At 37.1% G+C, this 24,183-nt stretch overlaps 1 protein-coding gene across 1 annotated transcript in view; it reads left to right on the plus strand.

Moving 5' to 3' along the window:
• Window positions 1–24,183, plus strand: part of LOC150083026 (DNA-dependent protein kinase catalytic subunit-like) — a 387,849-nt gene that overhangs the window by 200,904 nt on the left and 162,762 nt on the right. The window contains exon 14 of the mRNA XM_090378359.1: window positions 13,366–13,545. Coding sequence (XP_090234485.1) covers window positions 13,366–13,545 — 180 coding nt within the window. The remainder of the gene's footprint in view (window positions 1–13,365; window positions 13,546–24,183) is intronic.

Genomic DNA, 24,183 nt, shown 5'->3' on the forward strand with positions numbered 1-24,183 from the left:
TCCAGACACTGTAATTTGCAATCCTTCGTAAGAGCAACCCTTTGTTCCATTCACTAATCTTGTTACCCTTCTCTGTACTCGCTCCAACAGTTCTACATCCTTCGTAAAATGAGGCCTCCAGGCTTATTCACGGTGTGGGCTGACCCATTGCCTTATACAAGAGGATAATCACTTCCTTATCCCTTCTAGAAAAATTCCTGTATATCATTGACAAGACACCATGAGCTACTCTTGCAGACCATCTGCACTGCTCAGAAAACTTCATATCTGTCTGCACAATTACCCCCAGTTCCTTTTCATTCTCTACCACTGTCAGTGTGGTACCACAGAGTTGATACATTACTCTGGGATTACTGCTTCCCATATGTAGTACTTTACATTTGTCAATGTTAAACTTCATTTGCCACCTTTCAGCCCATCTGCTCAACTTTTCTAGATCTTGTTGCAGCAGTGTACTGCCATTAGTGTCATTAACAACCCTGCCAAGCTTTGTATCGTCTGCAAACATGGATATTAAGCCTGAGATGCCATCATCAATATCATTTATAAATACAGAAAACAACAATGGATCCAACACTGAACCCTGGGCGCCTCCGTAGCCAGGTGGGAAGGAGCAGCAGTGCGTAGCACACGCTTCTTGATTAGACCGGGGTTCGAGCCCGTCACCACCAAATACGGAGGATGCGGAAAGGTCATTCAGGGAATGACCACCGCATATCCCGGAGCAATATGGCCTTAGTTGCTAATGCTCCTAAAAAAAAAAACCAAATAACAATAATAACTGAACCCTGAGGGGCTCCACTAATAACATTAGTCCATGAAAAGCAGTTTCCATTGATTACCAGTCTGTCTTCTCCCGCTCAACCATCCCTTTATCCATAGCAGCAATTTGCTACCAATGCACACTGCTCCAATTTGTACAGCAGTCTTTCATGTGCAACAGTATCAAAGGCTTTTCTAAAGTCCAAATATATGATATCAAAGTTATTCTTTGCATCCAGTTCCTTTGTGACTACATCATAATATCCAATCAAATTAGTCAGACAAGACTTCCCCTTAACAAATCCATGCTGTGCCGAGCTATAACTGAAGTCTTGTCTGGGTGATCCTGCAATGCTACTTTAACCAGTGCCTCCATTAATTTCCCTGGAACAGAAGTTAAACTAACAGGTCTGTAATTACCTGTGTCTTCCTTTGATCCTCCTTTGTGAATTGGGGTCACATTTGCACATCTCCAGTCCATGGATACCTCCCCTGAGTCCAGGGAAGCTCTCATAATTATGGCTAAGGGTTTGCTTACTTCCTTTGCCACCTCCTTTAAACTGGATAGATTCCATCCACCCCAGGTGCCTTTCTTGTGTTTATCTTCGAGAATTGCTTTTCCACTTTACTCTGAGTTATTACAAGATTATCTAGCTTACTGCCAGAGTTGAATAAACCTCTGGCATTCACCTCCATGAATAGCTCCTCATGTGTGAATGTTGATGCAAAATATTCATTTAGTTTGTTTGCTCCCTGAGCAGGATCATCAACAGTTGAACTATCGATATCAAGTGAACCATTCTGATTCATCCCCTTCGTTCTAGAGTTTACATAAGTAAAGAACTCTTTACTTTTTTCTTTGCATCCTTTGCCAAAGATTTAGCATTAGCATTAGTAGAGGCATAGGATGCAAGAAATCAAGCTTATGCAGCATCAGCCAAAAAAAAAAAAAAAAAAAAAAACCCTTCCACTTTACCCCTCCGTTTGTTCGAAATACCTATCCAGCTGACCCTTAAATTTATTTAGGCTATCAACTTCCACAACAAGGGAACACAACACAACAACTTCCACCAACCAACTATCCGCTGGCTAAAGGCAAATTTCTGCACATCTATCCTACATCTGTATTTCCTCAATTTCAATTTGTGCCCTGTCAGGAGATTATTCTGAGCAAGAGGCAGTATCCCATGAGCTTTGAGCATGCTCAAACCATTCAAGGCTTAGTACACCTCTATCAGATCACCTCGCCGGTGCCTTGTCTCCAGACACTGTAAATTGCAAAACTTAAGCCTTTCTTCATAAGAGCAACCCTTCGTTCTGTTCACTAACCTTCTTGCTCTTCTCTGTACTCGTTCCAGCAGCTCTACATCCTTCTTGAAATGAGGCCTCCAGACCTGTATACAGTACTCAAGGTGTGGCCTGACCATTGCCTTATACAAGGGAATAATCACCTCCCTATCCCTGCTAGAAAAATTCCTGTATATGATTGATAAGACACCATGAGCTACTCTTGCAGCCTGTCTGCACTGCTCAGGAAACTTCATATCTGCCTGCAAAATTACCCCCAGGTCCTTTTCATTCTCTACCACTGTCGGTATAGTACCACAGAATTGATACGTTGCTCTGGGGTTGCTGTTTCCCATATGTAGTACTTTGCATTTGTCAATGTTAAACTTCATTTGCCATCTCTCAGCCCATCTGCTCAACCTTTCCAGATCCTGTTGCAGCAGCATAGCGTCAGTAGTGTCCTTAACAACCCTGCCATCCTTTGTATCGTCTGCAAACTTGGACATTAAGCTTGATATACCATCATCAATATTATTTATAAATACAGAAAACAATAATGGACCCAACACTGAACCCTGAGGGACTCCACTAATAACATTAGTCCACAATGAGCAGTGTTCATTAATTACCACTCTCTGTCTTCTGCCACTCAACCATCCCTTTATCCATAGCAACAATTTGCCACCAATGCCACACTGCTCCAATTTGTGCAGCAGTCTTCCATGTGCAACAGTATCAAAAGCCTTTCTAAGATCCAAATATATAATATCAAAGTTATTCCCTGCATCCAATTCTTTTGTAACTACATCATAGTATCCAATCAAATTGGTCAGGCAAGACCTTCCCTTAACAAAACCATGCTGTGTCTGAGCTATAACTGAATTCTTGTCAAGATGATCCTGCAGTGCTTCTTTAACCAGTGCCTCCATTTATTTTCCTGGAACAGAAGTTAAACTCACAGGTCTATAATTACTTGTGTCAGCCTTTGATCCTCCTTTGTGAATTGGGGTTACATTTGCACATCTCCAGTCTATGGGTACCTCCCCTGAGTCCAAGGAAGCTCGCATAATTATGGCTAACAGATTGCTTACTTCCTTTTTCTGCCTCCTTTAATATAACTGGATAGATCCCATCCACCCCAGGTGCCTTTCTTGTATTTATCTTCAACAATTTCTCCTCCACTTTACTCTCAATTATTACAAGATTCTCTAGCTTAATGCCAGAGTTTACTTCATCTATGGCATTCCCCCTTCCTGAATAACTCCTCATGTGTGAATATAGATGCAAAATATTGATTTAGTTTGTTAGCTACCTGAGCAGGATCATGAACAGTTGAACCATTGATATCAAGTGCACCTATCTGATTCATCCCCTTCATTCTAGAGTTTACATAAATAAAGAACTCCTTGCTGTTTTTCTTTGCATCCCTTGCCAAAGATTTCTCGTAATCTGCCTTCGCCTTCCTAACTTCCTTTGTAACTTGGTTACAGATCAACTTGTATCTATCATAGGCTTCTGTGTCACATGTTAATTTGTAAGTATCCCATGCATTTTTCTTCTCAGCCATATGGCTCATTAGTTCATCTGACATCCATTTAGGCCTGAACCTTGAACAATATTTCTTTGTTGGTATGTAAAGCCTAGTAGCTTCCAAGATGAGTTCTTTGAATGTTTCCCATTTTGAATTTGCTGTTGGTAACATCATCAGTTGGTCCCACTGTATAGAATTTAAATACTGTGTCAGACCATCATAGTCGCCTATACGAAAGCAATAACCCTTCCCTTTACCCGTGATTTCTTGTGATCTGCCTTCGCCTGCCTACCCTCCTTTGTAACTTGGTTACAGACGAGCTTATAACTATAATAGGCTTTTGTGTCATCACATGTTAATTTATATGTATATTCCATACTAAAAGATGTATCTACTCTCAAGGGTAAAGGGAAGGGGTTTTTGTTTCTGTAAGGGTGACTATGGTAAGGGTCTGCTACAGTTTTTAAATTCTATACAGTGGTATTTTTTGGTGATGTTGCAAGAGGGAAATGCTAAATATGGTATTCAGGGAAGTAATTGCAGAATCTACTTGGTTTATCTTACCAATTAAGAATACACTTTTCCTTGCTGAGGCTTAAATGGATCTCAGGATGAACTGATGAGACTTGTAGCCAAAAAGGAAAGTGCCTGGTATGCATATAAATCATCAGAAATGCCAAAGCCTGTGATAGAATAAATCACTCTTTAATCAAGTCAGAAAGGAGGTTAGGCAAGTTAAGCAGGTCATGAGAAGTCTCTTTCAAAGAATGCAAAGAAAAGCAGCAAAGACGGTTTTGCTTATATTAACAATAGAAGGAAGGGGTTCGAATCACACTGGTCCACTAGATATTGATGATTTAACTTGATGATCCTGCTTATCTTGCTGATAAACTGAATAGGTATTCTGCATCTAAATTAATGCATGAAAAGTTCTTTAGGGAAGGGAATGCAAGTTGTTCATGAAAATCTAAGAGGAAGCTAATGATTTTTTGATAACTGAGAGGAAAGTGGAAGAGAAATTATTGAATCATACCATAAATAAAGGTGCCCGGAGTGGCACAGGAGGAAAGTAACCCCTTAGCTATAATTTTGAAAGCATCTTTGGATTCATGGGGAGATTCCTATGAACTGAAGATGTGTGAATGTATCCCCAATTCTGAAAGGAGGGATCAAAAGGTGATATGAGTTATTATGGCTCTGATAGCTTAACTTTTGTTCCAGGGAAAATAATGTAGTCCCCATATTAAAAAAAAAAAAAAGTAATCCAGGACCATTTAGACAGACTTGTAGTTATACTGTGGTCACAGCATGGATTTGTTAAGGTGTGATCTTGTCTGGCCAATCTGAATGGTTTCTATGATGCAATAACAAAGGAACTGGAGACAAAAAAAATAATTTTAATATCATACACTTCAATTTTAGGAATGCTTTTGATAATATTACACATAAAAGGCTGCTGTGTAAATTGGAGTAATGTGGCATTAAGGGAAATTACTGTTCTGGATAAAGGGGTGGTTGAATGGGAGAAGTCAGATTGGCTATTAAAGGAAGGGCTCACATCTGGTGAGTATGGGCTTGGCACACCCAGGATCCTGAGCCAGATATCATTCTTACCTTGCTTGGTGATTCCTTTCTACCTCTCTCTCTCTCTCTCTCTCTCTCTCTCTCTCTCTCTCTCTCTCTCTCATGGTAACTCAAGAATTTTTTTTTTTTTTTGGCTGGTGCACCATAAGCCTCAGTCTTCCTTGCACCATATGGCTAATAATAATAATAATAATGTTATCAGGAAGAAATTACACTTGAAGTTTCATGCAATATATTGCATATTACTACCAGTAATCTTAGTTTGGTACATTAAACTGTTTATAACTATTTTCTACTCTCAGGGTAGTGGAAAATGAAAATGTTCTGAGGTAATTATGCCATCATATCCAATGGCATAATTGCCATTGGATATGATGTTCTCTGAGCAGAGGACACAGGCTGCTAGGATGGCTCATGGGGATTTTGTCAATAATATACACAAACTTTGCTAGCAGCGAAAAGATGATTATCCCATTGTAGAAGGTAATGGTTAGGCTTCTGAATCATGAGTACTATGTACAGTTCTGGAGGCCTCTTTATATGAAAGAGGAAGACAGACATATGGGTTCAGAGGAAGGAAATGGCATTGGTGAATGGAATGAAAGGGTGGGTCTTACTGAAGAAAGCTTCAGTTCTGCAAAGTGTAACATCTGGGGATTAGGCACCCGCTAGGTGATTTGATTGAGATATTGAATGATTTGAATGGATTGAGCAAGCTGAATGTTGATGGCATTCTTCCTCTTGCTTTAATGTACCAAACCAACTGTTTGGTACATTAAACTGTTTATAACTATTTTCTACTCTCAGGGTAGTGGAAAATGAAAATTTCCTGGGGTAATTATGCTATTGGATATGATGTTCTCTGAGCAGAGGACACAGGCTGCTAAGACAGCTCATGGGGTTTTGTCAGTAATATACACAAACATGAGTGGGCATAAATTCAAATTGAGGAAGGATCATTGCAAGACAACAGGTTATTGGAGGTTTGCTTTCAGCAGGGGGGGGGGTGGTTGAATGCTGGAACAAATTTTTATTTGTTGTTGTGGAAGTGGATGGTTTGAATAAATTCAAGGAAAAATTAGACAAATTTTTGGAAGGACTTCACAGGTAATGTGGAATTCTTTTTCCATGATCACTCCATGCCAATGGTTCTTCTACTGTGAGCTTTAGGATGTTGTATGGGGATGAACAAGTCTAAAATATTGATGGCCTATCCTTGGTTTTGGATTATGCAAAAAGTATTCCACACTATACATGCACTCATCATTCTATACACCTGTGACTCATATATCAGGATATTCCACCTTGTGTGGGGAGGATGGTGATGATACCAACTTTTCTACTTCACAGCTGACGTGGCTAATTTTTACAGATCTTGTTAACTTGAGGTTTATTCTCAACGTTAATATGCTTTAATCAACAGAGTTCTTGTATCGATTGTTTGGTGTAGAGGCTTTTAAAAATGGATGATAATCTTGCTTATGGTCAGATTGCAGTTTCAGATCAAAGATATTTTTTTAAAATTGAAACTTTTACATGGTTGAATGCTGACTAATTTATGAATTCTTGCAGGAAGTATTTAGTGAGGAACAGTAGATCGTAGACAGTTTCACATTTGTCTCAAGGTTTTGTAAATTTCAGACTAGTGTCAAAGAAAATCATCACTTAAGTAGATCAAGAACAGCTATGGGAAATGCATCACCTGGCATTATTACCACCATTTTGTAGACAGACATATGTGAAGAAATTGCCAACAAACCTGGAATACTGAAATCATTTGTTCACCAAGTTTTACCAAGTTGTTACAAAATGAAAGACTGCCACCAGATTGAATCAAAGGTGAAGGAAATGATCATGGTATATGATTCTTTTTTTTTTGCTAATATTGTGTTGCTTGGGCCTTTTTTGTGCAAATATTGTACTACTTGGAAGAAGATGGATAATTGGTCAGTAGACTACTAAACATTTCTAATTATTTGATGCGGCTACAAATATTGGAAGCTAGTGTATTTATATGCCCTGACAATGCAAGTCTTCACATTTTAGCATGTTTTAACTGATTACAGTGGGAAGCACTACCTTGTCGGTGCCTCCGTAGCCAGGAGCAGCAGTGTGTAGCACACGCTTCTTGATTAGACTGGGATTTGAGCCCGTGACCACCAAATACGGAGGATGCGGAAAAGTCAGGGAATGACCACCGCATATTCCCCGAGCAATATGGCCTTAGTTGCTAATACTCCTAAAAACCAAATAACAAACAACAAACAACTACCTTGTCCCCTTTATAGTCCTAATTTGTAACCAAGTCACAAAGGAGGTTAGGCAGGCAAAGGCAGATTACGAGAAATCTTTGGCAAAGGATGCAAAGAAAAACAGCAAAGAGTTCTTTACTTATGTAAACTCTAGAAGGAAGGGGATGAATTAGATTGGTCCACTTGATATTGACGGTTCAACTGTTGATGATCCTGCTCAGGTAGCTAACAAACTAAATGAATATTTTGCATCTACATAAACACATGAGGAGTTATTCGGGGAGGGGAATGCCAGAGGTGTATTCAACTCTGGCAGTAAGCTAGATAATCTTGAAATAACTGAGAGTAAAGTGAAGAGAAATTGTTGAAGATAAACATAAGAAAGACACCTGGGGTGGATGAATCTATCCAGTTATATTAAAGGAGGCTGCAAAGTAAGTAAGCACATCCGTAGTAGCCATAATTATGAGAGCTTCCCTTGACTCAGGGGGGGGGGAATACCCATGGACTGGAGATGTGCAAATGTGACCCCAATCAACAAAGGAGGATCAAATGGTAATTACAGACCTGTTAGTTTAACTTCTGTTCCAGGAAATTTAATGGGGGCACTGGTTAAAGAAGCATTGCAGGATCATCTAGACAAGACTTCAGTTATAGCTCGGACACAGCATGGGTTTCTTAAGGGGAAGTCTTGTCTGACCAATTTGATTGGATACTATGATGTAGTCACAACGGAACTGGATGTTCCTTTGTGAGTACATCATATCATATCATATATATTTGATATCATATATTTGGATCTTAGAAAGTCTTTTGATACTGTTGCACATGGAAGACTGCTGTACAAATCAGAGCAGTGTGGCATTGGAGGCAAATTGCTGCTATGGATATTGGGATGGTTGAGAGGCAGAAGACAGAGAGTGGTAATCAATGGACACTTCTATTCTTGGACTAATGTTATTAGTGGAGTCCCACAGGGTTCAGTGTTGGGTCCATTGTTGTTTTCTGTATTTATAAATGATATTGATGAGGGTATATCAGGCTTAATGTCCAAGTTTGCGGTCGATACGGATGTTGGCAGGGTTATTAATGGCACTAATGACAGTACCCTGCTGCAACAGGATCTAGAAAAGTTGAGCAGATGGGCTGAGAGGTGGCAAATGAAGTTTAACATTGACAAATGTTAAGTACTACATATGGGATGCTGTAACCCCAGAGTAATGTATCAACTCTGTGGTTCTACATTGACAGTGCTAGGGAATGAAAAGGACCTGGGGAGTAATTGTGCAGGCAGATATGAAGTTTCCTGAGTAGTACAGATGGTCTGCAAGAGTTGCTAATGGTGTCTTGTCAGTGATATACAGGAATTTTTCTAGCAGGGATAGGGATGTGATTATCCCCTTGTATAAGGCAATGGTCAGGCCACACCTTGATTACTGTATACAGGTCTGGAGGCCTCATTTTAAGAAGGATGGAGAGAGCTGCTGGAATGGGTACAGAGAACGGCAACAAGATTAGTAAATGGATTAGCAAGCTCTTTCTTCGTAAGAGCAAAAGGGTTGCTCTTACGAAGAAAGGCTTACATTTTGAAAATTACAGTGTCTGGAGACCAGGCACCTGCAAGGTGATCTGATTGAGGTGTATAAAGCCTTGAATGGTTCGAGCATGCTCAATGCTGATGGGATTCTTCCTCTTGCTCAGAACAAACACCTGAAAGGGCATAAATTCAAATTAAGAAAAGACAGTTGTAGGATAGATGTGCGGAAGTTTGCCTTTAGCCAGCGGGTGGTTGATTGTTGGAACAAAATTCCATCTGTTGTTTTAGAAGTTGATAGCTTAAATAGATTCAAGGCAGAACTTGACAAATATTTGGCGTGAGCGGATGGGTGAAATAAGGGGTTTTTTTTTTTTTTTGACTGATGCTATATAAGCTTGCTTTCTGGCATCATGTGCTTTTACTAATCCTAATCAGTCATTCCAAAAGTCCATTTCCCAAGCTTATGACTGCTGGCAAATATTTCTGTATTTAAAAGGGTTGAGTGCTGCTGTGGCCCAATGCTTTGGACAGTTTAACTTCAGCATACAGTTCAGTGGAATTCATTCAAATGTTGAAAAACACTCATAAGGTATAAAGGAAACCATGTTGAAGGTTGCAGTTTATTTAAAAAATTTAACCCATGGTGATCACCCCCCCCTCCCTGACTTTTATCATCATCATCAGCCATTTTCAATCCACTGCAGGATGAAGGCCTCTCCAGCAACTTTCCAATTCCTTCTGTTTTGTGCAATGGCGATCCATTTACTATCCACAAACTCGTGAATTTCATCTGTCTATATCTGTTGTTGTCTCAAGTTTTCTTCTAGTTCCTCTTAGGTATGATTCTGTTATTTTCTTAGTCCATCTGTCATGTCTTTGAGCTATGTGTCCTGCCCAAGGCCATTTTAGTTCTTTAGTTTTGATAAGAATGTCCTTTACTTGAGTTTGCTGCCTAATCCATGTGTTTCTCTTCTTATCTAGCAGTCTGATTCCTAATATAATTCTTTCCATTCTTCTCTGTGTAGTTCTCAGCTTCTCTGCCCAAGTTTCACTTCCATAAGTCATGGTGGGGAGTATACATTGGTTCATTATTTTACGTTTCCGACAAATTGGGATATTGCTCCTCAGTATATTACTATATTTCCTGAATGCTATCCATCCAAAATTTATTCTTCTCTTGACTTCGAGCCATTTATCATTATTACAGCTAGTGACTTGTCCCAGATAAGTATATGACTCCCCCACTTTTACCAATCGGTAAATAAAATTCAAATCACTAATAAAAAGACATTCCCTCTTACCCAGGCATTATAACTGCATGTAAAGGCTCTCATCATGGTTTTCTAGTCTACAGCAGTTTACCATTATTTTCATCATCACTCTAATTTTATCATTATTTCCAACTGCCTCACACGACACATACAAGTATTATATGATAGTATGCATAAGTTATGGATCTGGGAGAGCATCTGTTGTGCTCAGGTTACTTTTGATTATAATCATAATGCAATATAACTTCTGACCTTACTGTTGACTTAGTTAAGAATAATTGTTCTTATATAATTAATTATCCTGATATACCGATGAGCTAAAACATGTATGACCACCCACCTGATATGACATTGGTCCTCCATGTGCAGCCAAAACAGCTCGTACCCGGTGAGGCATGGATGCTACAAGATTTCTAAATGTGTCTTGTGGTATCTGGTACCAACACTTAACCAGCAGATCCTTTAACTCCTGTAAGGTCCGTGGTTGAGGCACTGCAGATTGGAGTTGCTGTTCCAACACAAACCACAGATGCTTGATGGAATTGATGTCTGGGGAATTTGGAGGCTAGGTCAATACCTCGAAGTCTTCCTCATGTTCTGTGAACCAGTCTTGAACACTCCGGGTGGTGTGGCATGGTGCATTATCCTGTTGAAAGATGGCACCACCACCAGAGTGGAAGGCCATTGCTATGAAAAAGTGTACCTGGTCAGCAATGATATTTTGGTAGGTGGTAGACGTCAGAGTGTTAGGCACATGGATGACTGGACCCAGGTTATCCCAGAAGAACATCGCCCAAAGCATAACACTGCCACCACCGGCTTGTTTTCATCCCATGGTGCATTCTCATGCCATCACTTCCCCTGGTAAATGTCCCGGCCATCTACATGGTGCAACAGGAAATGTGATTCATTGGACCAGACGACCTTCTTCCTATCACTCAAGGTCCAGTTTCGATGCTCATATGCCCATGTAGGCGCTGTTGTCGGTGAACCGTAGTTAGCATGGGCACTCGGAGCAGCATGTGTCACTGATTTTCAGTGAATTCCAAATACCGGCGAGTTCTGCCACAGTTGCCCTTCTGTTGCCACGTACCATCTAGTATCTCATTAATGCTCGAGGTGAGCCTTCGCTCACCTTGAGCATTAATGAGCCATGGTCCAACACCTCACCGGTGGTTCGTGGGTTTTTCCTCGACCACTTTCAGTAGGTCACAGTGGGGTGCTCACAGTCAGCTGTGGTTGACCGTGAGCACCCCACGAGCTGTGCTGCTTTGGATATGCTCTGACCCAGTCGTCTGTCCATTACACTTTGGCCTTTGTCAAACTCACTTAAGTCCGCTGCCTTTCCTATCTGAATAACACGAGTAACACTGATTAATGGAGGTGTTTTTTATACCATGTCCCGACCTGCGCATGTGCTGTAGTTCACCTGCAGTTGCTTTGATTTGCATAATGAATCACTGGTCATAATGTTTTGGCTCATCAGTTTTGGCTCTTAAATAACATTGATGTTATTTAAGCTTGTTTCTCTAGCAAAAGCTTCCAGTCACTTGGAACGGTGGTAATGATATTTGTGAAGACTTGCGCCACTTTCATTCAATTTATTTTATCTCTACAAAATAGATTCCTGCCTATTAGGAGTGGGCCATGCTGACAAGGATTTCTTCTTTGTTGATTGCCTCAATTGTTGAAGCAATTAGCAAAGCTTTTGGATCCATTGATTTAAATAATCTGTTGAATTAATCCACTTACAAGGTTTGCCATATGCAATAAACACTATAAGATTGGAGGAGTATTGAAAAGCAGTATCAAAATTCAAAATATATTTATACTTAGTACAAATATATTATTTACTTTTTGGCATTTGTTTGTGCTAATTGAGGCCACCCACCATCTGGTGAGAAGTCAGCAGCTCTGAAATCGCTGCCTTTATGGCAGTGACTCAGATTTTAATCAGATTTTGATTGTAGCGAATTCACCCATTCAGAAAATGCTCAATAATTTAAAAAGATATTAACAATAAATAAGTACTGCAGTGCTTGATCCAGAAAGTTTAATAAATGATAAATGACATGTAGCTTTCGGGATTAAATGGACCCCTTCATTGGCAATTATAACTGGATAAAGACATTAGAGATAAAATTTTTAATGAATACAGAGTTGTGCATGCAGCAATGCATGCATGAGATTAAACATTCAACTACTAGGTTGCTGCTCATTGTTGTTAATATCTTATGTTACCTACATAAAATATTAACAACTTGGGCTGAACCATGGATAATGGTATTTGTAATAGAGTTGAACATATACTTAAACCTTTTGGTCTTCACTGGGAGGAAAATAAGCCCCATGATTGAAAATTGAACACTGTATAAAACATAAATTTTATTTGATTGTATGTACTCATTAAAATATTCCCTTGCAATCCCATATTGTACTGCTTAGGGCATGTGCATCCCATATTTTGGGGGATTAAAGGCTCATATGATAAAATAAATAGAATGAAAATCTTAATTCCATTGCAAATAATAAATGGAATTTTAATGGATGCTCATCTAAATTTTTTTCCTTCTGTTCTCCACTTGGCCATTCATTTAGACAAAATATACTTCACAGTTCAGTTTTTTCCAATATATGCTCTATGTCAGCTGATGAGGAACCAATAGTTTCTAAACATCTATCCTCACAATGTCTCGTATGCATTAACTTGAATCCTTTAACTATCCTCTGATTGGCACACTGATTTCCGTTGTCAGTGCACCAATAAATACCAAAACAACCGACCAACACCAACTATCCTCTAAGCCTCAATTCATGAGCAAACTTTGGCAGCTTCCACTGTTCTCCGTTGTAAATGTTATTAAAGAGAGAACTAGGAGGGGTCTGCTTGCTGATCCTAAGAAGGCTCCATTGTCCATGTTACTCCACTCTATAGAATGTCTGTTTATGACTACCCTCTGCCTCCTATCTTAAACCAGTCTGTGATCCACCCATCTTCCCTATAATCCATTCTTCCAATTTATGTAGTAATTTCTGTTAATTTTAAGTAACTTGTTGTTAAATTATATTATTTGTTGTTTTAGTGTGAGGATATTTTTGAATAACTGTGCTATTTTTGATGGATGCTTTTATTTTATTTAGAGTCCATTAGAAAGAAAAAATAAATTTGTGTCAGTTCCACGGGGCACTTACAAAGGGACAATCAATTCTTCTGAAGCTGACAGTTATCCATCCTCTTTTCACTTAATGGCATCTCAATATTTAGCTGACAGCAGCTTAAGTGAAGATATTAGCCAGTTTGATTTTTCCAAAAGCCATTTGGTAAGGCCCATAGTTAGTTATTATATTGAGGAGAATTTAATACATAAACTTAATATTAAGCAATGAATTTATTATACCTCTCCCAAAAAATTTAAAACAAAATTAAAAGTGTAGAAGAATTTCAAGATATTGTAAAATATATAAACTTAAATACTATGTATGTAGCGTAATCCATTATGCAACCATTTGTAATTTTTGCCACTCTGTTAATTAAAACTCTTTGGAATTATATAAATAAGAGTTTTTACTTTGTTTGAAGTAAAAAAACTAGACATGTATTGCATGTATATTTTTGTTACTTCTCAGTATAGTTAAGATGTTACAAAGCACATTGCAAAGGAGGTAAGGGCTAGATGATGAGGCACTTGCTCTCATTATATTGCCTAGCTAGATAAAGAAAAGAATGATTTGACTAACAATGGGAGAGTTGTGCTCTTTAATTAGGTAGCTTATTTTGTTTTGGTTTTGCTTCTCAAGATTTACATCATGTATGACATTTAATATATAATTCCACTGTGGAACTTTTGAGAGAAATAGAGATTTTGCCATTTGAAGATCCAAACTTTAGTTACAGTTAAAATGTTTTCATATGGGATGTAGGATAATTCTCAGCAGAGCGAGGGGGAAATGAAGACATGTATACATAAACCTACATCAACTTGCTGGTTCATAACAAGAACTGCTGAATTTCATTTGCTATTTTTTTAATTTTGTGTATGTAATTTTTCATTTAGAATTTCAGTTTGGCAGTGGAGCTAGATCATTCTGCAGTGATTTGATTTTAACTACTGAAGGGCAAGAACCACAAGAAATTCATGGCATAATATTGGTAGAAAGTGATGCTTACTCAAAAACTCAAAAACTGCTCTTGTAGAGCAGTTTTTGAGTAGCAACCATAATTGTACAAAAAATTTCAAGAATGGATAGGAAGTACATGTAAATTGTCTGCATAGTAATGATGCATAATCGAGAATTTTTAAAATTTTTAAGTACAGGAAGTGTCTACTTCATTTCCTTGATACTGGCTACCATAAAGTTTCAGCTAAGTGGATTCCAAGGAAATCCAGAAAGAGGAAATTGGCCATCAGATCTGGTTATCATATGAACATTTGTTATGCTGTCATGAAGTTGCTGTTTTTGAATAAGACTGTGGTACAGGAATTGCATTTTGTGTAATGCCATCATCTTGAAATGGAATCTAAGGTTTACACTATACCCTCCATGCTAAGAGGAAGAAAATCTTGATCTAGATTTCTGCAGCAAAAGTTGTGGTAACTATGTTCATTGTTTGCTCTGGACTTCTGCTGTTAAAGAATCCACATTAACTTGGAGTGATATGCGGAAAGTTTAAACTGCATGTACCTCAGCATGAAATAACTCTTTGAGACATGTCACAAAAAAAATTATTTTTTGTAATCATATGTTCTTAAATGTGTGCTAACCCCATTCATGCTGTGCTATGTGGAAGTAGCTGTGTACAATCCATTCTCACTATATGTCGTATGTTTTTGGTTCATTGAAAAAAGCTTTAAAAGGATGTTTTACTTCAGATGTTGAAGCTAAACCAGCTATTGAAAACTGGTCTGTCAAAAACCAAGAGAATTTTCTCTTGAAGAAGGAATATATAGATTAGTATAACAATGGCATACAATAAAAGACCTTTTACGATCTTCAGCATGTTTAATTGAATAACCCTTGTACATTTTGTCTGAACATGTGTAAGATATTTGGCTTTCATCAAAACATGTGAAAGATATTTGACTGAAATCAGCTTTGTAGACCTTTTCAGAGGAAGCCTTGAATTCTGTATGGCCACTGAGGCTACTTTATTAGGTGCACCTACCCTTTTTGGGAAATAAAGTGCCCCTTCAGTAACAGCTTTACATTTTTGCACTATGCAGATGGTAAAATATGTATGGATGCTATATGTGTGTGCAGTTCATCGTCATTGTGCAAGATGAAATTTTAAGTGACCTTGAATATGGCATGGCAGTCAGCATCATATAGGCCCATATGAATATCTTGGAAACTAAAACCCTGCTGATGTTTCCATATTCCCAAATCGTGTATTTTGGGAATATCAAGATTGGTCCACCAACCAAATAACATCCAGTCAACAGTAATCCTGTGATTGGAATCGGGTTGATGGTGCGAGAGGCTAGTGGAGGTTGAGAAGTCTTGTACAGGTTAACAGAAAGTTATACAATCAATGAAATAACAACCCAGTACAATATTGGTCAATTGATTTGGGAGGCATAATATATGGGCTAAGTAGCCCTTGCACCAAAACTACCACAGCAACAACAACAACATCTTTTTGCTGTCTCAATAATCAGGCTCATGGTGATGGTGTAATGGTATTAGGATTCTTTTTGCAGCAAATATTGGAACCCTTTATCAGTGGAGCAAGAATTATTTCTGATAAGGGCTTCCTTCCATGGCTGAGTGTATCTGTCTATGAGTGATTTCTACCAGTAGGATAATGCAGCAAGTAACAAGATCAGAATTGTACAGAACTGATGCCAGGAACATTAGAGTGAATTCAGCTTACTGTGGTGAGCTCTCTTATCACCAGATTTCAATCCAATTGGATTGAATTGGATTTAGATACAATTCAATTGAGCACCTTTGAGATGAAATGGAATGAGCTTTTCAGGGAAATGAGCCTAGAGATATCTCTAGGCTGAAGGGAGTGGGGGAACCTACTCACTGCTAGGTAGGTATCTAATAAAATGCTCACTCAGTATGCATTTGTTTTATCTATATAATTTCATTCCTGAGAATGTTAGTCTGAATGCTGAAAATGAGATATGTATATATTGCTTTTTTTCTTATATATAAATATGACACACACACACACACACACACACACACACACACACACATGCCGATTACACTGAACACATTTCCAAATTTAATTTTGATTATAAAAACGGCAATTCTAATAAGTGAAAATTGATGAATATTATACACAGGCTATAAAAAGAAAGATATAAAGCATAAATTTAACACTTTATTACCAAAAATTTATTATCAATTAAATGATGTGTGAAAATTGAAGAATATTATCCACAGTTTAGCAAAATAAAAATAAATTTATGCTTACTATATTAATTAATATTCATATTAATTAACCATAACATTTGTAATATGATTATAATTTTACATAGTCCCTTATTTTAGATTGCTTTAAATTGTCACTAAAAAGTCTATTTATAGATGTTTCAGTATTGTATACCAATCCATGCTTTTGCTGTTTTGTAACTGGAATTGGTTCCGGTTCACGATCACTTGCATGAATTTCTTCCAATGCTCTCCTCAGGATTGCTATAGCTTCATGCTTTTGCTGTTTTGTAACTGGAATTGGTTCCGGTTCATCTTCATTTTCCTTCTCCTTGGCAAAATTATCAGTAACAGATTGGGCAATTTCTTCTACAGTTAAAACTGTAGTAACTACCTGTTTATAACAGATTGTACAAACAAAAAAGCCCAATAAACTAAAATTTGCAAATTCTTTTTATTGTTTTATGGTTGTGACGTTTAGAAATGTGCTTTAGAAAAATATCACAGAGGCATTCAAAATTGATTCTTATAACCAAAAGTGTAGTACGTTTTATTGATTTGAATCGGTTCTTTGAAATTTGATTCTCAAAAGTGGGTCCAAAGTGGTTATCATTAGTAGAGGCATATGATGCAAAAAAGCAAGCTTATGTAGCATCAGCCAAAAAAAAAAAAAAAAAAAAACCCACATTTCACACATCCATTCCCTCTAAACGTTTGTCCAGTTTCTCTTTGAATTTATTTAAGCTGTCAACTTCCACAACAACAGTTGGAAGTTTGTCCAGTAATCAACAACTCACTGGCTAAAGGCAAATTTCTGCACATATATTCTTTAACTGTCTTTCCTTAATTTGAATTTATGCCCCCTCAGGTTCATAATCTGAGCAAGAGGAAGAATCCCATCAGAATTGAGCCTGCTCAACCCATTCAAGGCCTTATGCACCTTACCTCACAGCACCTGTGAGATGATCTGATTGAGATGATGCAGGTGCAAATTGCAGGATCTGGAGGTGCTGCAATTTGCAGAACTTAAGCCTCATAAGACCATCTCTTCATTCCCCTCACCAATCTTCTTGCCATTCTCTGTGCTCACTCAAGCAACTCTACATCCTTCCTAAAATGAGGCGTTCAGACCTGTTTGCACTAATCGAGGCGTGGCCCGACCATTGCCTTATACAAAGGGATAATCACCTCCTTTTCCCTACTAACAAAATTTCTGTATATCATTGACAATACCCCATGACATTCTCTGGCACCCTGTTTGCACTGCTCAGAAAACTTCATATCTGACTGCACAATTACTGCCAGGCCTTTTTCATTTTCTACCACCCTAAGTGTAATACCACTCAGTTAGTACGTTTCATGTACGCAGTATTTTGCATTTTTCCATTTATCAATGTTAAACTTCAGTTACCTCTTTTCAGCCCATCTGCCCAACTTTTCTAGATCCCGTTGCAGTAGCACACTGCCATTATTGTTTCTTCTAATAACCTGTGATCACTATATCCGGCACTTACTGTATGTATTTTATTATATGTTTTTGCTGGTATAAAGAGATAAACTATTAATTTTATATTGTTGCTGTTTATATGTAGTGATAATGCCATTGCAGTAGTTAACAAATAAAAATTTCACATCTTTTTGCTTTAGGGCATGATCCTTATAATTTTTAGATGCATTTCAGGCATTAAAGCCCAATGGTGCTGACTAACAATATGATATGTTAGCAGCAGCCAGTTCACCTAGGTATTTAATGAGTTAAATCCTAATTTTACTAGTTATATACATATCTATATATATTATAATATATATATATATATATATTTTTTTTTTTGTATAGCTTAAGTACAATTAGTAAAATAGGTAAGATATATTTCGTATAGGATAAGCTAGTAGCTACTTAACCCTATAATAGCCATAACTGGTCCACGAGGCCAAACCTAGTAAAGGATGATCATTAGTCAAAGTAAAAGTAAAAATAAAACAATTAATAAACATAATAATAATATATATCAAGTCAATTATAGGTATTAGGACACATTGAAAGGGACTTTATCCCTTTCAATGTGTCCTAACTGTAATTGTAGTTTAACTACAATTAACTTTAATTGTAGTTAAAGAGGGCTAACCCTTTCAATATGTTCCCCTACAATTAACCCGGCTATCAGTTTCTGATATCATCTGCCTGTTTAACACGGTCAAAAGGTAATTTATGCGATAAATGGATAAGTATAATTAAAGTTAGAAAATAATTTTGTTGTTAACAGGCTGGATGACTTTAGCCCGACCGATAGCTAAGACAGCAAAAGCATATATTAAGGAAGAAGAGTAATAAATGAGAACCAATATCCTTCAATAATATGATATTAATATGATATTAATAAACTTTAATTATACTTATCCATTTATCACATAAATTACCTTTTGACCGTGTTAAACAGGCATATGATATCAGAAACTGATAGTCGGGTTAATTGTAGGGGGACATATTGAAAGGGTTAGCCCTTGATAAAGTTCCTTTCAATGTGTCCTATTACCTATAATTGACTTGATATATATTATTATTATGTTTATTAATTGTTTTATTTTTACTTTTACTTTGACTAATGATCATCCTTTACTAGGTTTGGCCTCGTGGACCAGTTATGGCTATTATAGGGTTAAGTAGCTACCAGCTTATCCAATATGAAATATATCTTACCTATTTTACTAATTGTAGTTAAACTATACAAAAAATATATAATAAGACTGATGTAATGTTCTATCTAGATATGTATAGATGGCATTAATTAGTTCTTGTTTAGTTTACTTTACATAAGTTATTTATTAATTTTCTATATTTTATATATATATATATATATATTATATATATATTTATTACCTATATATATATATATATATATATATATATATATATATATAGGTAATAAATATAAAAATGTAAGTATGAGTTACACAGAAAGCCAAAAGTCAAAAAGGAACTACCAACAATACATGACCAAATGAACTAATTATAATAATTAATAAAATAAAATATTTTATTTTTATTTTATTAATTATTATTTTTAGTTCATTTGGTACGTATTGTTGGTAGTCCACGCTTCCACTTTAATGATATTTCACATAATTCGGAAACAGGTGCCGATCTGGGGGCGGCACTAAATTTCTTTTGAATTGGCTTGTATTTTCATAAATTATATTATGAATGTTGCTTCAACAGTACCCTCCTCTTTATTTTTTTCTCCCCTCCCATTTTCTTTTTTTTTTTGTTATTTTATTTTATTGGTCAAGTTCATTTTCACTCTACTGGTTTGCCGTGCTGCTGGCATTTATTTTATTTGTTTATATATACAGTGGTACCTTGGATTGCGAGTAACTTGGTCTATGAGTGTTTTGCAAGACGAGCAAAAATTTTTAATAACTTTTAACTTGATAAACAAGTGAGGTCTTGCAATATGAGTACAGTCAGTCCTCGTATAATACGTGTTTACACTACACGAATTCGATCATACATGATTTATAAATACGATATAAGCTGTTATATAAGCTATCGTTACGAGAACGATAGCTTATATAACACAAACCAAATTCGCTTATTTATGCACGATTCGCCTTTGTGTTTACAAGAAATGGCAGTCGAACGCAGAATCACCCCAACTGAACGCAACACGATAGGAATGAAGAGGAGATTCTGAAAATGTATTTATGTGTTTTATTTCAGTGAAGGGGAAACACATTTCACCATAATAACGTAAAAACCCACACAATTCCAGCTATCGGTATAATCGCAAATGCAATTAGATTGAGTTTACTACCAGTTTATAACAGATTCCACTAGCAGGAACGTAACTGGAAATTGTTTTTATTGTTTTATTGTAGTAACCCCTAGAAATGTGCTTTAGTAAAAGGTGAGGTGTTAATAGTGTATCTCTGCCTTTACGGTGTTGTTTATTCAATTGCTACACGTGCGCAGCTTTGTTTGTGTATCAAGTGTGCCCCCTCATTTTGTAATAGTGTGAGCGATGAATCTGTTTAACGACAATGCAATGTCATATTTCCGTGAAATCCTCAAGAGGAGGCAAGTGTCATTGGAGAGGTTCCTTGTTAAAGTCGCACAAAAATGAAAGAGTCAGCAGATAGCAGTGATTCCGTTAGTGACAGTGAAAGTCGTCCTACCATAAATCCGATTGCTTTATGTATATTAAATTTAAATATTAAAAATATGAAAAGGTATGTATGTATTTTGTATTAATCATTTTTACAGTATATGAATATTTTTGAGTTTTGGAACAAATCATCTGGGTTTCCATGATTTCTTATGGGAAAATTCGCTTTGATATACGAGTGCTTTGGATTACGAGCACGTTTCCGGAACGAATTATGCTCGCAAACCAAGGTACCAATGTATATATATATATATATATGTTGTTGTTATTTGGTTTTTAGGAGCCATTAGCAACTAAGGCCGTATTGCTCCGGGATATGCGGTGGTCATTCCCTGACCTTTCCTCATCCTCCGTATTTGGTTATCACGAGCTCGAACCCTGGTCTAATCAAGAAGCATGTTCTACGCACTGCTGCTCCTGCCCACCTGGCTACAGAGGCGCCTATATATATATATATATATATGTGTAATATATATATATATATATATGTGTAATATATAATGTGTGGTTTGTAAAATATATAAAGTGTCTGTGAAAATGGAAATGAAAAGTACACAAGGTGCCTGAATTAAGAGAAGTTTAAGGGATAGTCAAAAGTGGAAGTGAAGTAGTGAAAGAATTTGAAAAACCTAGTACAAATATGAACTGGGACTAAGGAAGCAAAAAAAAAAAAAATAAATAAATAAATAATAATAATAATAATAAATAAATAAATAACATTATATTCAGATATGGCTAATTTTAGCAAGTGGTCAAATCAGGGGATGGCAAATATGCAAAATCTGAATATAATAGATGAAAAAATGATACATAGTCAGGAAATTCATCAGTGGACTACTGCTGACCATGCACCAGGCACTATGTTTCCAAACTTGTCTGTAGTATTAGAGAAAGGGGGGAAGCAAATATGAAGCCTTTATCGTAATAGTAGTAGACAAGGTAGTCCCTACACAATGTAAAAATAAAGTTAATAATGTAAATTAAAATAAATACAAATTTAGAAAAGTGTAATGTGAAATATAATACAAATGTGAAGTGCGGAAGGGGTGAAAGGTAATTAAATTAGCGGTAATTTAATTAACGTTAATTTAATAAAAAGTTATAGAGTAAAAACTAATAGAGTAGGAATAATAGAACCTGAACTCCGCAAAGGAGAAAATATAGTAGTACAATTAAGAAGTAGTTTCTCCTACATCCTCAGATTACCCTAATAATTTCGGAGAAATAAGTACAAAGAGTGTAGGACAGTTTAAAGACAATGCAAGATATAATTTGTGGCTCAGGTAAGCCTGGGATCGCAAACCCGTCCTATAGTAGGACCGAGCTGAATTTGCATGTCACCTTAGCCTGAACTTAAGTACATATATTGTTATTATAAAATAAGATAAAATAACATAAAATAAAATAAAATAAATGATACACTATAATTTGCAGGCCGGTGGGTACAAGTTTCCTAAGCCGTAAGTCACCAAGAGGCACCGAGTGCCAAGCAGTAGTTTCCAAGTGATCTATAGTGCAATTTTCTAGTGTTTTTCTAGGGAAAATACTAGTTTTTTTTCATAAAGCCCTCCTCAACGTTACTGCCTCCCTCACCAGCAATGTCACTGCTTTACTCACTAGCAACATCACTGCTTCACCCACTAGCAACGTTACTGCTAACCTCACTTGCCACATTACTGCTACCTCCGCTAGCAATGTTACTGCCTTATTTTCTGATTGCTTGTCACTGGTTGGTACCGCTCCTGCCTCCACGTGGTGGGGCCGGTAACCTGGGAGAAGGAAGCCCCTCTCCCAAGGCTAAAAGGAGCAACAATGGATTGTGATGATTATCCACCACTAGAGCCAACAGGCTCTCATCATACCCGTTAAAGGGAACACGATATAGGTCTTTCAAAAAGATTGAGAACGGAATCTAACAAACCAGAACCACCAGCATTTCTGATAATGCATTCGTTATCAACTCAACTGGTAAGCAGACTCTCACCCTTTGTTATTCACAGATGTTTCAAGAATTCAGCAGGTACGCCAAAAATGGTAAAACAACTTAGTCAAAAGACTATTAATTGAGGCTATACAAGCAAAGCATTCTGAATTATTATTAAAAATATCCTCTATAAGTGGAATCCCAATCAAAGTGATGCCGCATAACACACTGAACTCCTCAAAAGGAGTGATAAGTGAGTGGGATCTATTGAATGTCACCGAGGAGGAGGAGGAGATAGTTCAGGAATTACAAGAACAGAAAGTGACACAAGCCAGACGAATTATGATCTGGAAGGAGGATGAATGTGTTCCAACAAGAAATATTATTTTGACATTTAGTACACCTAATTTGCCAACTTTGGTTAAGGCAGGGTATCTGCACTGCTGAGTTTGTTCACATATACCGAATTCCTTAAGATGTTTGAAATGCCAAATATTTGGTCGTTCTCAAGCAACATGTAGAGGCGAAATTACGTGTCCTAATTGTGGGTCAAAAAATCATGCCCAAGCAGAGTGTACAGCAAAGTCTCCTGAATGTCCCAATTGCAAGAGGGATCACCCAGTTTATCCGAAATCATGTGACATGTAGAAAATGGAAAAAAAGATACAAAAATATAAGATTGAAAATAAAGTATCATACCAAGAAGCAAGACAGCAAGTCAAGATAACTATGCAAAAATGTAGCTATGCTTCTGCAACCCAAAATTATCAAGCGGTTGCAACCCAAACAGAAGTGTCAATCCCACCTAACACAATCATTGCAGAATGGGCACAATGGGTACTGCAGAATGGGTACTGCAGAATGGGTACTGTTGACAAATCAGCCTAACAAACCTGTTTCAGTTGATGAAACAAACAATACCCTTGGTCTCAATTCCATCTAAAATTACATCAAGTGATAAAGTACAAAAGAAACCACAAAGGCAGTGTGCCACTGACTCATCACAATCAAATTCAAAGAACATGGACAACGAAGATGTAAGTGCACAAGAAGAAACAGTCCTTGACCTTCATGCAGAAGATGACATGGAGACCGGATGTTCACTTATTGGAACCAGTGATGTAGAAGAGAGTACAGATTACAGACGCCCTTACTTTTCTAGAAAGGAAAAGACCAAATATGATCGTCAAAAGCAAACTGCTCCCTCTCACAAGAAACAGACAGAATCATCTTCCCTCTCTAAAACCAAATAATGCAGCACATTGTACAATGGAATTGCAGAAGTTTACGCAGTAATACTGATGATATCTACGATTTGATCTCATGATATAACCCTATAGCCATTTGCTTACAACAGGCTAACTTAAATCCACAGGTAACTTATGCAATTAAAAATTATACAGCCTACAGTAAAGATAGAAATGCTTCAAGCCGTGAATTGCTAATGAAGAAATTCTTCACTGGAAATTCTAGTGGATTGTAAAATAC

This window comes from Mastigoproctus giganteus, chromosome 7, assembly GCF_048544385.1.
Source record: "Mastigoproctus giganteus isolate SK-2022 chromosome 7, ASM4854438v1, whole genome shotgun sequence".
Taxonomy (NCBI): Eukaryota; Metazoa; Arthropoda; class Arachnida; order Uropygi; family Thelyphonidae; genus Mastigoproctus; species Mastigoproctus giganteus.